This window comes from Ursus americanus, chromosome 36 (assembly GCF_024610735.1).
Source record: "Ursus americanus isolate L20-20 chromosome 36, mUrsAme1.1.p, whole genome shotgun sequence".
Classification (NCBI taxonomy): Eukaryota; Metazoa; Chordata; class Mammalia; order Carnivora; family Ursidae; genus Ursus; species Ursus americanus.
The window spans coordinates 13810762-13830558 of NC_142162.1; the positions used below are offsets into that span (position 1 = coordinate 13810762).

Consider the following 19797-nt stretch of genomic DNA (forward strand, 5'->3'; position numbering starts at 1 on the left):
GCTCAACTGCGTACTAGCTTTGAAATTCTTTTCAGTGTTATTAGCAGATACTCTGCAGCGCTCTTAACAGTTTGAAAACATCTTTGGGGCGCCTGCGTGGCTCACTCGGTGAAGTGTCTGTCTTGGGCTCGGGTCACGATCCCAGGGTCCTGGGATCGAGCCCTAGGTCAGGCTCTCTGCTCAGCGGGGAGTCTGCCTCTCCTCCCCCTCGGCCCCTCCCCCCCACTCATGCGCGCTCTCTCTCTCACTCTCTCTCTCGAATAAATAAAAATAAAATCTTTTAAGAAAACCCATATTTATGTGTATTTCTTTATTCGGCTTTCCCTACATTCCTTTAAGGCATTAATCCTCATTTTGTAGCCAAACCGCCTGAAGCTTGCAGAGGTCACACACTTTATACAGAACAGAACTGAGTCCACCCCGTGACTCAGCCCCCGAGGTCTTCCTTTCCACTACACCACGTGACCGTGGGGGCTAGCGGATTATCACCCAGATAACCTGACACCTGCTGGCTCAGTGCATCAGGGAGAAGTGGAAGGAGTGTAACAATGGAGCCAGCAGCCCTGGCTCAGAGCGCAGCTTTGCCACATTGCAAATGTGAGATGTTTAACATGGTTCCTTTACCTCTGAGACTCAATTTCTTGAGGTGCAAAAAAAGGGGGGCAGTAACACTTCGTCTGCCAAGTTGTAAATGATATAAGTGAAAGATGTTGAGACTCAAAGCAAGGACTCAGAAAGGGGCTACTATTATGATTCGGGATAATATATTAATTAGCTAGTGAGTCAGCCTTCCTGAATAACATTCTTTGGTGATAAAGGAATTTCTACAGTCCCACCGGCTGGAAGGTAAGAGTAGCAGCGAGCTTGGGGGAAAGGGTAGATTTGAGGTCGTGCTCTTCAAGTCCATAGCCAGAAGGCAGTTCTCATGCAGACCCCAGTCCGGGGTGTGAGCTGCCAGGGCCTCCCAAAGCCAGACCAGAGGGACAGGGAGCCTCAAAGGCCAATGCTGCTGGGATAAACAAGAAGTTGGGTGGACCAACAGAAACAGAAGCGTTCCAATGCTAATAATCAAAGGTTCCTGAAATACATCAAAGACAGGAAGGTAGCTTGAGAATCTCCATGAGACACTTGATGGTGCAGACGCAGAGAGCAGAGACGGGACGCAAGCCAAATGTTAGAGGGGCTCTGATTTTTTTAATCCTTTCATCTTCAACCTTTACTACTCCAAATCTTAGGGATTCCAAATCCAAATGTTTTTTGAAGCAGATAATTCAGAAATCTTAGGCCCAATAGTGACAGCTATCTCCTTCTCCTCTATGAAAATTCTCATATTCAATCAGTCACCAAATGCTAGCGATGTATCTTCAAAATCTCTCATGTCTTTCTTTATTCCTAAAACAATATTTATTTGGCACGGATTCAGGATGCAACCTGACAAGACTCTACACATTGGTGTTGGACACATTGGTGTTGGACAGAAGGCCCTAGTCTTTGGAAGACACCTGCAGCAGAATATTTTAAAAATTAAATTAAAAATTAAATTTAAATTTAAATTTAATTTAATTTAAATTAAAAATTAAAATTAGGAACAGCACCCGACGTGATGCTTTCAAATTGACAACACAGTTTTAAAACAAGCCACGATGGCAAGAGCTGAAGTGGGCTGAAGGTGATAGGAATTCACTTTTGATGGCAGCAGTAAAACCGCCACATCTATGTTCTCTACGGCCCCGTATGTCCCCACAGAAGTCACCTGGCAAGGGCCCCCGAAACAGCTCCAGCCATACCGCCAAGCTCTTGTCTGGTAATATAGAGACGGTAAAGAATACACGAAAAACTTGCTGGTTCTCCTTCTCCTCTTACCACATGATTATTTTATTTTAATTTTTTAAAAAAAGATTTTATTTATTTATTTGAGAGGGAGAGAGAGAGACAGAGAGAGAGTGAGAAAGGGAAAGGCAGCGCATACACGAGCAAGGGGAGGGAGAAGCAGACTCTGCTGAGCAGGGAGCCTGACGCGTGACTCGATTCCAGGACCCTGGGATCACGCCCATGTGCTAATTTTATTAAATAGATTGGCAATGATGTCTCTGGGAGAGCCAAAGGCATCACATACGTAATTCTATAACACAAATCCGAATTCTGGATTTTGTAGCACAGAAGACGAACGAGCAAAGCGGACATGGGCTGCTGTGTACTGGACTCACAGGTGTCTACTTGTGTCTTCAGGAGCTCATCATCGTCAATGGCCCTGATGGAGCTAGAGTGGTTGTGTTTATCTATCAGCACTGTCCAGAGTGCCCGTGCCCGTCCTGTACTCTTAGTGCTTCACGGGCTTACTGAATGTCACATCAGTTTCCTCTTCGCCTTTCCAGCCCAGGTCAGGGCCTCATAACCTCACCAGCTATCTGTATGCTCTCAAGATCCCATCTCTTTTCTACCCATAGACTTACTTTTGTCCACCAGCCTCTTGTGCATCACGTCCCTGCTCAGAGACCTGCAAGACACCACCAAGGCCCGCAGGTCTACCTGACCCAGATCACACGGCCTGTCGTTCAAGGAGGGACCTGTCACCCAATCACACTTACCTCCCCAAATCGACCAACCCGGCACTGCTACACAAATGCTACGTGGCTGTAATATAGAAACAGAAGCAGAACTGGCCCACGAGTAATTTACAAGGACAATTTGTCAATAGAAACTGTTAACAACCACACTGATACCCTCGTCACTTTCTCCCCATCACACGGTGTGGGTTCCAGAGGCTCTCAAGCCATTCATGTTTTCTTCCTCCTACACATCCGGTGGGGAGGGCTCAAATCAAGTCCCAACATCTCCATGTTACCTTTGCTGACCGTTCTAGTCCAAAGTGGTCTCCCCCTTACCTAAACGCAAATAGCATTTATACCTTATTTCAAGTGTTTCAGTTTCAAAAGTATCATGAAATAAACATTTACTGTGTACCAGAGAAACCAAGAAGCCTAACACCAGTTTCTAGTCATCAAGGATCGAAAAACCGCTTAAACTAAGCACATGCAAATTAAATAATCCTAATACTGAGTAGGTGAAAATGAGGGCTATACGAGGTGCTACTGAAATTCAGGAAATGGAGGGAGCACTGGCTTGAGGTTGATGAGAACGGTTTGGGGGGGTTGGCGGGGAGAACTACCCAGGCAAGGACTTGGAGGCAGAAGTGAACCTGACCCATTGGAGGGGAATAAAATAGAGCAATTTGGTTAGAGAAGCAGAAAATAGAGTGGGAGGTGTCCCAAGCTAGGGACTCTGGTCTCTACTCAAGCTAGGGACTTTGGACCCTCCCAAGCAACGGAGAGCCACTGAGATGTTTTGGCAGAACTGTTCAAATAATACAACAGCTTAAGAGCTTTCATCTAGAAACCATGTTTGGAAGAGAGAGCTGGCGAAGGAGTAAGTACGGGGGTAAAATAAAAAGAACCATTATGGATTTGTGAAATTTGAGATGCTGGTACGTCACATAATTGGGATTATTACAATGATAACTTGTGCTTCAGGCAGGAGTTGGTAAACTTTTCCCATAAAGGCCCGGATATGGTCTCTGTCACCACCCAACTGTGCCACTAAAGCACAGAAGAATTTCTCACAATAGGAATTCTTTCTCATGTCTTCACACAACATGATAGTGTTAACGCCCGTTTGATAATGAATGACCCCAACTTGTAGTTGAGAAGAACTCAAATAATTTAAATATGCCTCCTTATAAATTTATCAAAAGAACATATCCATTGAAACTTTTCAAAATAGCTTTTTTTTTTTCAGAGAGATTTTATTTATTTATTTGACAGAGAGAGAGACAGGCAGCGAGAGAGGGAACACAGGCAGGGGTTGTGGGAGAGGAAGAAGCAGGCTCCCAGCGGAGGAGCCCGATGTGGGGCTCGATCCCAGAACCCTGGGATTTTATTTATTTATTTGACCCGATTTTATTTATTTATTTGACAGAGAGAGAGACAGGCAGCGAGAGAGGGAACACAGGCAGGGGGAGTGGGAGAGGAAGAAGCAGGCTCCCAGCGGAGGAGCCCGATGTGGGGCTCGATCCCAGACGCTTAACGACTGAGCCACCCAGTCGCCCCTCAAAATAGCTTCTTAAACAGATATTAACCATGTAATCATGAAGAGATTTCCTAAGTTCTAAAAGATAAACAAAATGAATACTTATTAACTGTCTATTTAATAATTATTAGAATTCTATTATTTCCTATAGGTGAACTTTATAGTACACTGTTATTTTATTTTTATGTGCCAAATACACATAATTTTTTTTTTAAAGATTTTATTTATTTATTTGACAGAGATAGAGACAGCCAGCGAGAGAGGGAACACAAGCAGGGGGAGTGGGAGAGGAAGAAGCAGGCTCATAGCAGAAGAGCCTGATGTGGGGCTCGGTCCCATAACGCCGGGATCACGCCCTGAGCCGAAGGCAGACGCTTAACCGCTGTGCCACCCAGGCGCCCCAAATACGCATAAGTTTTGATAGCACACGAGGGTATCTTTGATACGTGCACACATGTAAAGCTACATGGCTTGCAAGGAACATAGTATGGGGTGAAAAGCAGGGTTATCTGTAAAACTGACCTGCTGGCTTCCTCCATGGATGAAGCCCTCTTTAACAGAATGCACCAAATGCACGGATCAATACACACCCGTAATTCCCTCACACGTGTCCAGCACGAACAAGTAAATCAGGATAAAGAAATGACCCAGGCAGGGCCATCTACTATATACGTGCATCTCCACTTCTCAGGAAGAAATTGAGATTCACGTATTCATAAGGTCATGTTCGTTCAGTGAGTCCATCTGTCTGTCTTCCACGGATGACAACACACAACCATTGGCCTTCTGGGTTGCAAAAGGCATCATGGCCAACAACTTAGAGAGGATTAGGTTCAAATAAGCATCTGTGGTTTGCGGGGGGAGACCTTCACCATAGGGGCTCCTCGATAACTAACCTGACCTCATAGCATATGGAAGCTTGACTACCTCCAGGGAAATGTGGGACATCTGAGACACAGAGAGCTGTCACTGACTGTAGGGTGTAGAGAAAGTGCATGGGGTTTAAAGTCAGATGGGCTAAGTTCAAATAGAGACTCTGCCTCTTACTAGTTAGAGGATCTCAGAGTTCTCTTAAGCCTCCTTTTCTGGATGAAACCTTGAGAAACAATAATGCCGAGCCGCAGAGCAGCTGTGAGGACGAGACGACCTGTGCGGAGAGCGCCCCGCAAAGGGCTGGCACTTAGGGGAGTGCACCTTGCCCGCGCCATTGGTGCTTCAACACAAGAGGTGACTAGGAATTAGGATTCCAGGGGCGCCTGGGTGGTGCAGTCGTTAAGCGTCTGCCTTCGGCTCAGGGCGTGATCCCAGCGTTCTGGGATCGAGCCCCACATCAGGCTCCTCCGCTAGAAGCCTGCTTCTTCCTCTCCCACTCCCCTTGCTTGTGTTCCCTCTCTCTCTCGCTGGTTGTCTCTCTCTGTCAAATTAATAAATAAAATCTTAAAAAAAAAAAAAAGGAATTAGGATTCCAGTTGCCTTAAACTTGATTCCCAACCAGAAAAATTGGGGAGCTTGAAAAAAGATATCGATGCTCTGGGCCCACCACCATAAATCAGCTGAAACAGAATCTCTGGATGTGGAGCCTAAATATCTTTATAGCCGCTGAACTAATAAGGCAATTCAGGAATTGGAAATCGTTACCCCTGGCAAGTTAAATTAGAGAATGCAAGGGACAGTGGATGAAATTAACATCCCCAGCAGCCACTCGTCCGGCCTGTGTTGGGGAAGACTCAGGGATCACCTAAGGTGAATCCTGGGTGTTTATTCCTGACTAGGACTTGACCTGACGGCTGGCAGGGGCTGGCAGGAGAGTGTAGGTTACTAAAAGGGGGCTGACCTACCTGGGAGTCAGGACAGGAAAATAAACAGCAGAAATGCTGGGTTTTCCCCGGGCACACAGACCACTGAGGAGTAGAGCAACACCCTACTTCACTGTCTGCAGACGGAGGTAGGGGCCGTGATCTGATGGCATGAGCCAATATGTCCATCCCTCTGCCCTGAAGTCCACCCTAAAGTGGGAATGTGGCTCCCCTCGTGGACTATGTCCCGGGGGAATAATTCACTGAGCTGTCCAGGGCAGAATTCTCCTTATAAAATCACGAACTGAAGTCTAATGCACACTCGTTTGTGAGTGTGGCTGGCCAGAGTCAGTCTCCCTGAGGCTGCTCAAGTCCAGCTTTTTTGACAAATCAAGTCTATAAACATTTGCAAAACTCAGGACCAAAGCTTGGATGGAGGCCTTCACTTGAGAAAGCAGCCTGACTTCTTTCTTTCTTTTTAAATTCCATTTGCTACACTGATTTCTAGTCCCGGAATAGTCAGCCAACCCATCCTGTCCCCATATCCACCTCTTAGGAAAACATGAGTAGGTCTCAGAGGAAGCTGACAATACTGCCTCTATGTGCTGCCATCATCCCCTGTAAAGAGTGTGCATTTCATCGTGTAGACAAAGTCACACCTGGGAAACTGGGAGGTGAAGGTCTATAAGAACATGGGAGAGAGGAGGTCATCATTAATTTTTTCCTTCCTAATGAAATGATTCTAAAAACTCCCCATCTTAGCAGCCATGGCAGGAGCCCTTAATACAACGAGCAGGCTTCTCTTCCGGCCCCCAGGAAAATGGGTTTGCTTTCTGTTCCCAAATGCATTCAGGCAAGCAGCATTCCACTCAGCCCTCGGCTCTCCCAGCATCAGTGGCTGCAAACTTGGGCCTCTCTACCAAAAATGGCATTTCCCTGTTTTCCCTTCCCTCTAGTATTATTCTGAAGAAAGAGTTCCAAAACCAGGAGAGACCTCAGAGGTCATCTGGTCAACCAGTTCACCCATAAAGGAAGGCACTGAAGCCCAGACAAGTGTGAGGTTTGCTGCCCAGAATCCCAGGGCTGGGGAGAGGGAACCACAGCACCTCAGAGACAGCACAACTACTTTCTCAGAGCAGATGAAGCACAGGTCTTAGGTAGTAAAGAATTAACACAAAGGGACGTCAGGTTTTAGCCTTCTGCCTCAGGAGGGAATTTCTAAGGGCCCTGGATTCGAGTGCCTCTGTTTGCCTGTGGACTTTGGGAACTGGACAATGATTTATGGTAAGGGCTTTGGAAAGCATCATAGAAGTACTGGCCCCTGGAGGAACTAGAGACTACAGGCATTAGCCCGAAACTTCATGCGGGGCTGGAGACTAAGGTCAGCTGTGCAGGCAGTATGGGACTGAGTTAAAACTGTACATAACACAGGTTTGGGTAAATTTCCCCGGTTGGCAAGGCTACTGCCAACTCACATATCATAACTGGAAGAAGGTAACACCATCCATGACTCCAGGGGGAGAGGATGACCAGAAGCTTCACATTTGGACCCCTCCCAGACCTTTTTTTGTCTGGTTCTGATGCGTATCCTTTTGCTATAACAACACTGGGATTGCAAGCATAGCACTTTTTTAAGTTCTTTGAGCCAATCTGGTAAGTTATTGAACCCAAGGGAGTGGTGGGAACCCCTGAACTTGAATCCAGCTGGTCAGAAGTGAGGGTGGCCTGGGAACCCCCAAACCTGCAGCCGGAGTCTGAAGTACACACAGCCTTCTGCAGGACTCTGCCTTAACCGGGGGAGTTGGGCCTAACGCTGGGTAGTTCGTGTCAGGAGCTCCCTGCTCTACCAACTCCTGAATTACAGCGTAGCCGCCACCGCAGAAATCCTTGGAGCAGGGTCTTCAAGTCTTTGCCACCTGAACAGCTGAAAAAGGATTCTAGAAAAGGCACGTGTCCTGCTTCAGTGCCTGCGCACCTGCAGGGACGGTGAGGGGGACTTTGAGGGGGAGAGATGTGGGCTGGGTCCCTGAAGCGGCTTCCAGACTTGTGAAGCTCGGGCAACAAGACCATTCCCTTCCTTCCTTCTCATCTCACTAGGGTCCCAGAAGGAAGGGCAAAGGGCAAGGGAGTGTGTCAGAAAACTCGCCTTTTATTCTCTCATTTAATTCCGGTCAAGAAAACACATCCTACCTATCTACTGGTCAGTGACACCCACTTGGAATCACACAGAAGCATTTCCTACTAAGCAATAACTCTTCAGCACCCAAGTGCCCCTCCCAAAGGGGCTTAACCTGAATCTAATTAAGTATTTAGATCTAACTTCCAATTTACAGAAAATCCAGTTGAAGGAATTAGTGTAATGAGACCATCAGGGAGCAATTAGACAAATCTAGAAGGTGTGTCTATAGGGAAATGGGGTTGCTCTCTTCACCAAGTCAACATCATGAAAAAACAATTGTGGGAGTAGGGAAACTATGGTAGAATAAAAAAGAAAGAAAGATTCATGACCCCATGCATCCAGTGTTCCTCGATTTACATAAACCGGCAGGTAAGGACATGTTTGTAACAATCAAAGAAATTGGAATGTGGCCCGCTTATTTTTAGATGATATTAAATTACTATTAATTATTTAGTTGTGATAATGGTCCTGGTGCTAAGAAAGAAAATGTTTTTTGTTTTGTTTTTAAGATTTTATTTATTTTAGAGACAGAGAAAGAGAGGGATAGAGAATCTGAACTGGACTCCACATCAGCTTGGAGCGCAAGGCAGGGCTCGACCCCTGATCGCGAGATCAGGACCTGAGCTTAAACCAAGAGTCGGAACGCTTAACTGACTGAGCCACCCAGGCGCCCGAGAAAGAAAATGTTTTTATTTTCCAAAGATATATGTGGAAATATTTAGAGGCAAAATGTCACGAAGTCCGTATTTACCTTGAAATACCCGAAATCTGTATTGACCTTGAAAGGCTTCAGTGTTCCTGCTTTACAGCTTGGACTTTGGAATCATGTAAATGTTTTATAGAATTATAAAACAAAATCAAAATTCAAAATGTTAAACCCCTAAAATCCAAAATAAAATAAATGAACCTAACTCTTAGGTTAGGTTGGCACAAATGACACAGAAAAGGATTCTTTTAAAACCCAATATTTTAACTGTGCATCCTAAGGACAAGAAGAATGACAAAATTATGGGCGCCTGGGTGGCACAGCGGTTAGGCGTCTGCCTTCGGCTCAGGGCGTGATCCCGGCGTTCTGGGATCGAGCCCCACATCAGGCTCCTCCTCTAGGAGCCTGCTTCTTCCTCTCCCACTCCCCCTGCTTGTGTTCCCTCTCTCACTGGCTGTCTCTCTCTCTGTCGAATAAATAAATAAAATCTTAAAAAAAAAGTGACAAATTTTGAAGTGAACTCAGTATTACTATTAATAATATTGGAAGTTATTTTAAAGCATTAACAAAACTACTTATTTGCTTTATCTATTATAGATATTTATTCATTTACATTTATACTTTTAACACACAGTATAAAGCAAATAATTGTGATAATGTCATCAGGAACCAAGATTTTCAGCATAAGAAAAATGGGGTACAGGGGCACCTGGGTGGCTCAGTTGATTGAGTGTCTGACTCTTGGTTTCAGCTCAGGTCATGACCTCATCATGGGTGGTGGGATCGAGCCCAGAGTCGGGCTCTGTGCTTGGTAGGGACTCTGCTTGAGATTCTCTCCCTCTGCCCCTCCCCTCACTCGCACTCATTCTTATAAACATCAAAGAAGTAAAAACCCTACAATCTTAAAAATGAACTGGAAATTATCAGTACGAACTCATGTTTCATTGTTTTTCTTTTTTTTTTAAGATTTTTTTTTTTTTATTTGACAGAGAGAGAGACAGCCAGCGAGAGAGGGAACACAAGCAGGGGGAGTGGGAGAGGAAGAAGCAGGCTCATAGCGGAAGAGCCTGATGTGGGGCTCGATCCCAGATCGCCGGGATCATGCCCTGAGCCGAAGGCAGACGCTTAACGACTGTGCTACCCAGGCGCCCCTCATTGTTTTTCTTAAAAAAGTTCATTTTCTTTGCCTTTTAGCACCCTTAATGACTAGATTGGTGGTCTCTAAGTGCCATTTTCTGGGAAAATGAACCAGGACTTTTTGGTCAAATAGCTGACTCCAGGGCTCAGAAGAAAATGCACAAGAGAGCCTGATACCTTTCTTTCTCTTTTCTTTCTTTCTTTCTTTCTTTCTTTCTTTCTTTCTTTCTTTCTTTCTTTCTTTCAAGTAATCTCTACACCCAACGTGGGGCTCGAACTCAAATCCCTGAGATCAAGAGTCACATGCTCCACCAACTGAGCCTGCCAGGCACCCTGAGATCCTGACATCTTAAATAAGGAAACTATCCACATCTACTGGGGTCTTGTCAAAGGGACACAGGAACCAATACAAATGGCTCTCAATGGCCAAAGACAAGACCATTTGAGCCCCAAAGAAAAATCACTACGTAAGTAAACAGGGAAGATATTTAAAATCTATTAGTTTGGAAAGATACTGAAAATAACATTTTACCTTGGGAGTTGCTAGGGCATCAACTCGCTGCCTCAGAACTTGGTAAATAAAGACAACAAATCGAGCCTTGTATCTAGTTTTCCTAAATAAATTATATTGTAGGGTAACCAAATAAAAGACTTCCAAGTAACAAATGTAGAAAGAATAACAGAATTAGAAAATAGCTATTTTTCAACCACTAATTAAACCATGATGTGAAATGAGAATTTATAATGGATGGACCCACTGGTAATCTGAAGATCACACAAAGAGAGACCAATAGGCATTAAGCACACAGAATCACGGATGAAACATTTTTGCCAAAATAGTAAATCTCAACCTGACCAAACTTTCAGATGTAATTACGAATTTACAGGAAATACAGGGGATAGAGCAATGTTACGCTACACAACCAGCCAATCCCGGACTGTGGAGAATTCTGCAGGACAAACAAATTTTTCTTTTAACAAACAAGTGCCAAGTAAACCAAAGAATCAGAGAAAACGGTCAATGATTAGGAGACTTGAGACACATACATCCAAGAGCCATGTGTGAGCCTTGTTTGGCGCCTGAGTATAAAAACAAACCAACTATAAGCAGGATGTGGCATTGGAACACTGGTAACAGTAGATAATGTTAAAAGGATTATTCATTTTTCAGGTATGATGAGAATGATCGTTGAGAGGCACACCCTAATTCAGTGACAAGGGACATGATTCTGAACCTACGATTTGCTTTAAATAACCTGCAGGGGCAGGAGAGAAGGACCAGAGGACTGGCCCTATACGTACTATCTGTACAAGCTGACTGAGAGATTGACAGAAGCTTCTTAAAATACTCTTTCTCATCCTGCCTTTGTCTGTAAATATCCAGAGCTTAAAAATTTTCCAAAGTGCTTCAGTTAAAAAATGGAAGAACTAAACAGATCGATGCAGGTATGATAGAATGTTAATAACTGCCAAGTTCTAAGTGATGGGAATATGGGTGCTTCTCTTTTCTGTATGTTTGAGAACGTTCATAATAATAAACAAAATCCTGAAAGCATTTAAACCCAGCAAAGACTCAGAGTTGGCTTGGGTTAGAAGGATTCTGAGAGTAGCTGTAGACACCAAAGGCCGGTGTGTGCCAGGGACGCCCTCAGAAGATTAAAAGCAAATGACAAAGTATACTAAAAACGTTCAAACTTGAACTACTAAATTATTAAAGAAGGAAAAAGAGGGACCTAGGGAAAAGGACTCCAGCTGATAAAATAGCGAAGGACATTTATTGTCCTCCTGACATAAAGGATCTCCAATTCAGAGTGAAGCCATGGTCAAATGGGAGGAGAGATGTCTTACGATGCTAGTTCAGGGCCCAATCAGAGAGAGGTCAGGCGAGCACCATGTGCCCTCGAGCCTTAATGCCCTAAGCCACAGCAGTATAAACCACGACCCCATGGAAGCAAAGTTCCTATGATCTGGAGTTATAAAATAAAGCAAGGCAAAGCAGACGACCTGCTGTTGACCAGCTTCTGACACCAGCAGCTATGAAAAGGCACTGTCCTTGACCGGGAGCGCTCACTCTGGCAAGGTCTCACGCCCTCTATTCCTAATAAAGCTCTTCCCCATACCTGATGATGACACACTGGTTCTCTCTGTCAATGATCATGTTTCTGTACATATTATCTGCAAGAGCATAGATATGTGGTGGGTTTTCATACTGTGCCTAGAGAAGCAAAAAACAAAAGCAAAACCATGGTCAGACAGAGCAACACATCGCATTTCTTTTCTTGGTCTTAGCAATGAATTTGCCCAATACAGTTCCAACCTCAAGGCCAAGGTCAGCGGGAGTCACACCTCAGAAAACGCAGACGGGACTGGGAAGGACTCCTCCGTGGGCAGGTGTGTGATTCAGCCTTCAGACGTGAAGACGTCTTCAGACGCTGTGGCACCATACCCTTCCTCCCACACGCCTCTGCAGGTGACATTCCATCTCTAAATGCTTCTGAAGACATCTGGCCAACAGGTCTTAAGAGAGGCCTACTAAAAACCTGGATCTGGCTTTTACTAGAATTCTAAATTCCTACGTCATTTTTTTTCCTAAGAGGTAAGTTGGAGATGCTGGAAGCCCAGAGGAAATGAAGTGAAACTGTGTATGAAGGAGGAGAAAACCTAAACATTCTCTCTAAGAAGAGGGCAAGAGGGGTAGTTCTTTGAAGGGATAAACTGATTTGGCCAGTTTGCTTCATCTCAATGGGCAGGGAAAAAAATCCTACCACACCAAGATATTCTCCTGGTGCTTTAGTCTCATGGGCTACCTTACCTTAGCTATGCCTGAATACAAATTGGCCAATACATTCATCGTGTCAGGATGATTTCGGCCCCACTTCCCTCAATTTCCTGAAGTTGAACAGCACTACCTCAAAAATTACTGAAAAGAAAAATACATCATGTGCTATAAAGCTGAAGAAAGAACTTGCCTTACATTTAAGACTATCTAACATGAAAGAGTGAAGAACATGGCAGACCCAGTGAGAAGACATTGAGACTCTGTCTTACCCTTCCCTGGTCCCATCTCTCAAGTGGGGATAATATTGTCCCACACTCAACAGAGTTGCGGACTGAACTTATTCTCCTCATCTGTGAAATGGGGCTGCACAGTAACACACAGTCAGCACCCAGGGTTGTTTTATTATGGTTGTGGCAGAACAAGGTACCTAGCATTCAGCAATTACCAATTTCACAACACTTTAGCACTAGCAGTTAAGAATAAATGTATTTTTTAAAATTCTAGGGCAAATTTTTTAAAGAGAACTTTTTAAGAGATAAATGGTCCAAAAGGGACTCAGGTAACATCATTTTTCAGAGAACGGGAGAGAAACGGCATGAATGCCCAGCACTCCCAGCCACCCCGCCTTGGCCTTGGCTGTCACTGAGAATGCCGAGCCCGCTCCGAGCCTGCTGCCCCAGGGCCTCGCAGCTCAGGGCGCCAGGGCAGGGCCCAGCCTCCGCTGACAGTGTTTCCCTTGTGCTGGGCTCCCATAAAGGCAGCATTATCAAAGGTCTTTCGCGTGGCAGCCTCCTTGGGCTCCAGCTACCAGAACCATTCATCTGGCAACAATGGGGTGGGCTCTTGCTCTGGGTAAATTGCCTTCCACTTCAACTGATGAATTTGTGTGGGCTCTCTTTTGTTTGTTTTCCAGGGGTCAGGATTAATGAACGCTCTCGTGCTTCTGCTGCAGAGGAAAGAAGGGGAAAGACGCAGGGAAGGGGAGGCCTGGAGAAGTGCTGAACTACATAATGCAATATATTCATCAGATTTACAGTTTCTATTTTTATCACACAACTAAAATGGCTACGGAGCTGGATCTGAATAGGGACCAGAGTCACATTAATAAAGAAGTAATAAAAAGATTCAATTTTCAGGTTCCATTCAGAGCCACAGCTTAACTAAGATTCTGATTTGGAGGGAATGGTTCTCATCACCCTATTTATTTTTTATCCATTACGGATTTTTCAGTCCTTAGAATTTTGTGGCCTGTGTGGAAGGAGGAACTTTCCCTCCCCCCACCCGAGCTGTAGGTCCTACATCCTATTTGAGTAATTCTGTATATAATATTCCTATACTAGATGGTCCTATGCTCTTTTGAGCTGTATTCTAAAGAGCAGCACGTCATTAAAAATCAAACTATGTCACCTACTTGAGTTTCCCCAATAAATAATTCACAATAAGAAAATGCAAATGTATTGCCAACTTCAAGAAAAATTACCCATGCATCATAAAAGCCCCAAACACTACAGTAATTATGCGGCCTATAACTTACCGCTCCTTGGTACATTTCAATTTCCTTTTCCCCAAAATACGGCATCTGCTTGAAGGGGTTGACTGAGATTAATACGGATCCTATATATGTCTGAATTTATGTCCAGTTAAGGTCCAGTGTTAATCTTCATGGCTACACATTTTTCCAATTAAGTAACCAGATGTTATCAAGAATTCATAATGACTGTTCAAACAAAAAAAGCTCAGATACTTGTTTTCTAAAAGATTACAAATAAAGACAAAAGCAATTACCAACTAGCTCAGGCTTTGTTCCTCCCCAGGAAGAGTAATGAGCTTAATTACCCAGGTGCTCCAAAAAGAAATCAGTATTTTACATGATTTGAAGCACGTCCTTTTAAGACCGGTGACATGTATGGCTAGGAAAACACAAAACAACACAAAAGAGAAATGATCTAGGAGTAAAAAGAGCAGTTATCATTCCTTTGCTCAAATAATATTTTTTCCTGGAAACTCTCCTATCTCTCAGGTAGACTAAAAATGTACTCACTTACTCGTTTAACAAATAGAGAGATACAAGATGAACTGAACGGTCCTACTCCTTAGAAGCTACGGGGAACTGAGTTGTATCTGTAAGACGCTATGTGGAGCAGAAAATCACAAACCCACACAGATCCGGTGTAGGGGAAGAAGGTATTATTTCTGCAGGGGAATCCAGGAAGGCCTTTCGGAAGAGAAAGCATTCATGCTGAGTCTTAACTGCTTTATACAATACACTTTAATATGCCCCAATAGATGTATTATTATAACATAAAAAATATTTCCGTTTATTCAATAATCGGCCAGTTTGAATGGGGTGTTCACAACATACCAGGCACTGGTCTGGATGCTGGGGATACAGCGGTGAACAAAACAGACGAAAGAGTTAAACTCCCTCCCCTCACAGAGGAAAAACAATTATTTAAAAAGAGAGAGAGAGAAAACAACAAACACAACAAGATACGCATACTCAAAATCGTTTCTTTTAATCAATGATTTCAAAATGTTTGGAAAACTTGAAGTTACAGATGTAAAGCTGTGATATTTCCTCCCCGAAGGGGACATTTATATATTTATATAAAGGACCTGGGTGTCAACTAGGGCAGCAAAGGGAATCCAGTCAGATTGCCTGAGTTTCCCCAAGCCCAGCTGGCCTCTGACCTTGGGAAGTCACGTTGCTAAGCTGTGGCTAATGGGTGATGGGGAACAATACCACCTACTTGATAGGCTTATAATGAGAATTAAACCAACAGTATAGAAGGCTCGGCAATTTCCATAATTTGTCTGCTTCAAGATGCTGGTTGTGCCCCGTGTTAACATCGGTGAGACACGGCTTTGGTATTATTACTGAACACAAGTGAGCCAAGTGTGGGACGGGTCAGATAATACTTGAAAATCAATATTTATACAAGAAGGTGGACACATGGAATGATTCCGTGGCAATTTTGCTTCCCTTTTCACTGACCAGAACGGTCTCCTGACTCGAAAGGCTGCATATGAAAGAGCAGTCGAGGAGAAAAGGGCCATCGGAACAGCAGCGGGATGCACCCAACACTAATCTGGGGGCAGCTCATGGCACTAAGAGCAAATGCCCACGACCTGGGGAATCCTAACTGAAAATCACTAAAGAATCGCAAGAATGGCCGAGTCCAAGTGCCAAAGTCAGGTGAGGCCAATGATAGATTAGTAGTGCCCTCCTTGTTTTTTGAGGCAAAATTTATTATTATTAAAATTATTAAGCAGGTAAGAATGTCCATGATGTAGCCAGGACTCTGTAAGTGTTGGTCATATGAACACCAATCGAACACAAACACACTTACGGGGTACAGATTAAACCCCTAATGACATCCCTACTACCCTTTTACTCCTGCTTTACTATGAGGAAACTGAGGCATAGAGAAATTTTAAGACTTGCTCGGAAAAAAACCCCACAAAACTCACTTGACGTCATAAGCTAGTAAGTGGCAGAGCTAGGATTCAAACCCAGACAGTCTGGTTCTCGAGTCCACTCTTAATCCACAAGCTATAATGTCTTTCTAAGTTAGCAAGTATTGTTACTGTTCATATTGCTATTACTATTGGTGACATTGCCAATATTTATCAAATAAAATACAAAATGCCCAGTTAAATTTGAAGTTTAGATAAACAATGAATAATTTGTTTTATATATATATATATTCCACCCCACCCCCCAAATGGGTACGCCCCAAGCATACCCCCGCTTACGCTAAAAAAGTAATTTGATGTTTATCTGAAATTCAAATTTAACCAGGCATCCTGGCAATGCTAGGTTGGAAGCACAGGGACTTCACTCAGGGTGGACAGGGGCGCCATCTGAGAGCTTTATGTCTTGTGTAATTTAGATTCTGTGATTCTTTGGGAACTCAAAATTCTATAACCCTTAGCTGATTTTTTTTAGTATCTTTTTCACATGATAGGGACCAAATGAAAACTGAATGAATGCGGTCTGGCCCTCGTTCTGACTCTCATGCGAAACAAATACAGTCGTTCTTATGATAAACCCAATTTTCAAGAAATACAGCACTGCCGCGGCCATCCTCATTTCAGAAGGGAAGAGGTCTAGGTGTCCATTTACCTCGAGATGAAAACACACCTGGCCAAGCAGGATCTCTCCATGGAGGAGGGTGCATCTTCCCTTAGTTGTAAAGGGAATGCTTTGAATGCCACCTGTCCTAGAGAAATCAGCACTGCGTGCAAAGAAAGAGCTGCCTGAGGACATGAGCCACAGGGATCAGCTCCCCACCAAGCCCTTCCTACCCACCAGGCCCTTGGCTATTGGATAAACATGGACTGGGCTGCAGGAGAGCTCCTGTACGAACCAATACTTTCTTTTTTTTTTTTTAAATATTAATAATCTGCTCTGTGAAAAAAACATCTTAGAACGTCTCGATTTTCACTAAGTTGTCTACGTGAATTCTAGGTAAGGGCCTGGTAAGAAGACAGAGAAGAAAACCTTTGTCAGATTATGCTAAGCCAATCCTGAATCAATGACTCAGTAGAAGGGGGAAATTACAGCTATTCCCTTCATCTCCCAGTTAGGGGCCTCGAAGTCAATAGTATTTGGGAGGATTCCTGAAAAACAAAGTTTGGTCTGAGGTGAATAATGCCGCTGGTGTCTATGCTAAGTGGCTACACACTTACCTAAGTCAGAAGAACTGAGAGAAGAGAATTAGTTTAGAATTTGAAGAAAACACACATATTTTAGTTATTTCAGGTGTGAATTTGGCCTCATCGTTCGTCTAACGGCCTGCCCTGTTTTCCACCTCGCTGTGTCTACGGAGACTTCAGCTACTTCTCTGAGAGCCCAGGTCTCCTACTGGGTTGGGTCATTTCCCAGACAACTCACTCCCACTCCCTACTACATAATTCAGGTGTGCCTTTGGAAAAAGCTGCTCGGGCAGAATCGGAACGTAAACCATCTCTACCCACGTAATCTTTGGCTGTGAAGGTGTGGCCCAAGGTTAATTTTCAGAATGTATGGAGATATGAGGCTATGATATTATGCACACACACAGACACACACACGCTCCAACCAGACAAAAACAAAATAGGTGCCATCTTGTCTAACAGAATATATGAGACAGAGAAGACCCAACAGATCCTTCATTGATGGGTTCTCAAACACTTGTGGTGGATCTAGGAATTTTCATTGTTCTTGCAGCAAGGATGACAGAAAGAGAAACATGCCCTGAAGTTTTCAAAAAGCTCAATGTATTCAATAGAAAGGACCGTCCTTTATTCTTAGATTATTTCCTTTCTACTTTTGCGGTATTAGAATTGTCTTCCTTCTATTAAATGTGATGGTAGTACAACTTCTGTAAGTTTGTTTTTCATGGTCTTATAGGCCTTATAGTTGAGTTTAACTTAAAAAATAAGTTAAGGTCTTATAGGCCTTATAGTTGAGTTTAACTTAAAAAAAATGTTTTTAATAGTCGGTGAATTTCCCCAAAACCACCCACACCAATCTAGTTGACTTCCCTGGATTTATCACTGAGGAGGGATGGGATGGTGAGGTGACTTGTCTGAAGTCACATATGGGGAGACCGGTGGAGCTGGACCCTGAGCCCCCGGCTCCAGCCACCAGACCGACACACATGTCCCTGCAGCACGCCGCCCCCTCCACGTGAACGGACTGCCCATGGGGCAAACCCCACTGCAAACAACTGCACTGCCTTGGGCTCCAGTTGGTCTGGCACAAGAGCTCAACTAATCAAGGGCTGAAAATGCCAAACACACTTGAGTGTGGTCTTTGAGTAAAAGCAAGTTGGGAGAAAGTTGGACCAAATAAGCGCGGAGTGCTCTGCACAGGAACTATTTTCGTCAGCGAAGTGCCTGTAAATGATGTCTCGCCAAGCACAAGAGCGAATACTGCAATGTTTTCCTCATGTATTTTAGAATGTAATTTTAAGAAGTGTGGCAACATTCAGGAAAAAAACGGATGGCAAATTAAACCCTCCTTGTCTTAGGATAAATAGCTGAAAATTACAGGGTTTTATTGGTAAACAGTGTTAGCATTTTCTAAGCAGATTTTTTTTTTCCTAATGTAGAACAAAGAAATGTGTATTCAGCCTGAATGTATTAACAATCGATTGTTCCAAATGTGGACCTTCGATATGAAGCAGTGTGCTGGTATCGGACGTAGAAGAGATACAATAAGCAATTTATAACTTAATAGGAAATCGACTCACTTCTTGCCTTAATTATTAAGCTTCGGAGTGAGAGGGAAAAAATCCTCTTGGTTAAAATAATCTTACTCTATCCTAATAATATTCCCGCAGCACTGAACAGATAAAGGAGGCTTTTATCACTTAGCGGAGGCAAGGATCTACAGTTAGACCCCGGGTATTATTTCATAAACACCCAAAAAAATCATCCAGCTTCCTCAGAGCTGAAAGCTGCTCTGTGCTCTTGATGGAAAGCACACGGATGCTGAGTCTCTCGTGTACTGAGTGGGTAGAGATTTCTAAAACCCGAAGCCATTAGTGGTCAACTAACTCATTTCCTTGGTAGAACACACGATTACTCAGCCATTGATTCAAAGGCATTAATTCAAAGGCTCGTAATCAGCCCCCTCCGGGTGAGTCATTTAAAAATTCTGCTGTCTGAATATAAAAAGCAAATCTTGATAGTCAACGGATTTTCAATGAATACTTAATACAATGCACCATGCCAAGAAGTATGCATGAAACTAAAAAATATGCAAGGCAAGATGATGCCGTTTTTGTTAAAATTAACAAGAAACCCCCCAAATACGTATATGTATATGTATATTTATATATGCATGTCTATATGTGGTTAAATTAAAAAATATACACCAAGAGGTTACGGTGGGATTGTAGGTGATGTTAATGTTCTCCTTTCGGGTTGACTGCATTTTCTAAATCATGTTAAATGAACACGTATTGCCTTAAAGAGTTTTTGGTTTTAAGAAGGTACATGAAAGAAAGTCCCTAGTTTTGGAGGCAAACTATCTTTATGGGGAGAAGTGAGTCTGTCCAGCTTGACAGCGGACTGGCTGCTGATAGCCACTAACATCATTTTTCCTCTTACTCAGTTTTTCAAA

The 19797-nt window shown here is 43.6% G+C and overlaps 1 protein-coding gene across 1 annotated transcript in view; it reads right to left on the bottom strand.

Moving 5' to 3' along the window:
• Nucleotides 1-19797, bottom strand: part of MYO1E (myosin IE) — a gene marked incomplete at its 5' end in the record, with an annotated part of 187763 nt that overhangs the window by 87958 nt on the left and 80008 nt on the right. Inside the window, 2 exons of the mRNA XM_087859163.1 lie at nt 12025-12119; nt 14218-14307. Coding sequence (XP_087715289.1) covers nt 12025-12119; nt 14218-14307 — 185 coding nt within the window. The remainder of the gene's footprint in view (nt 1-12024; nt 12120-14217; nt 14308-19797) is intronic.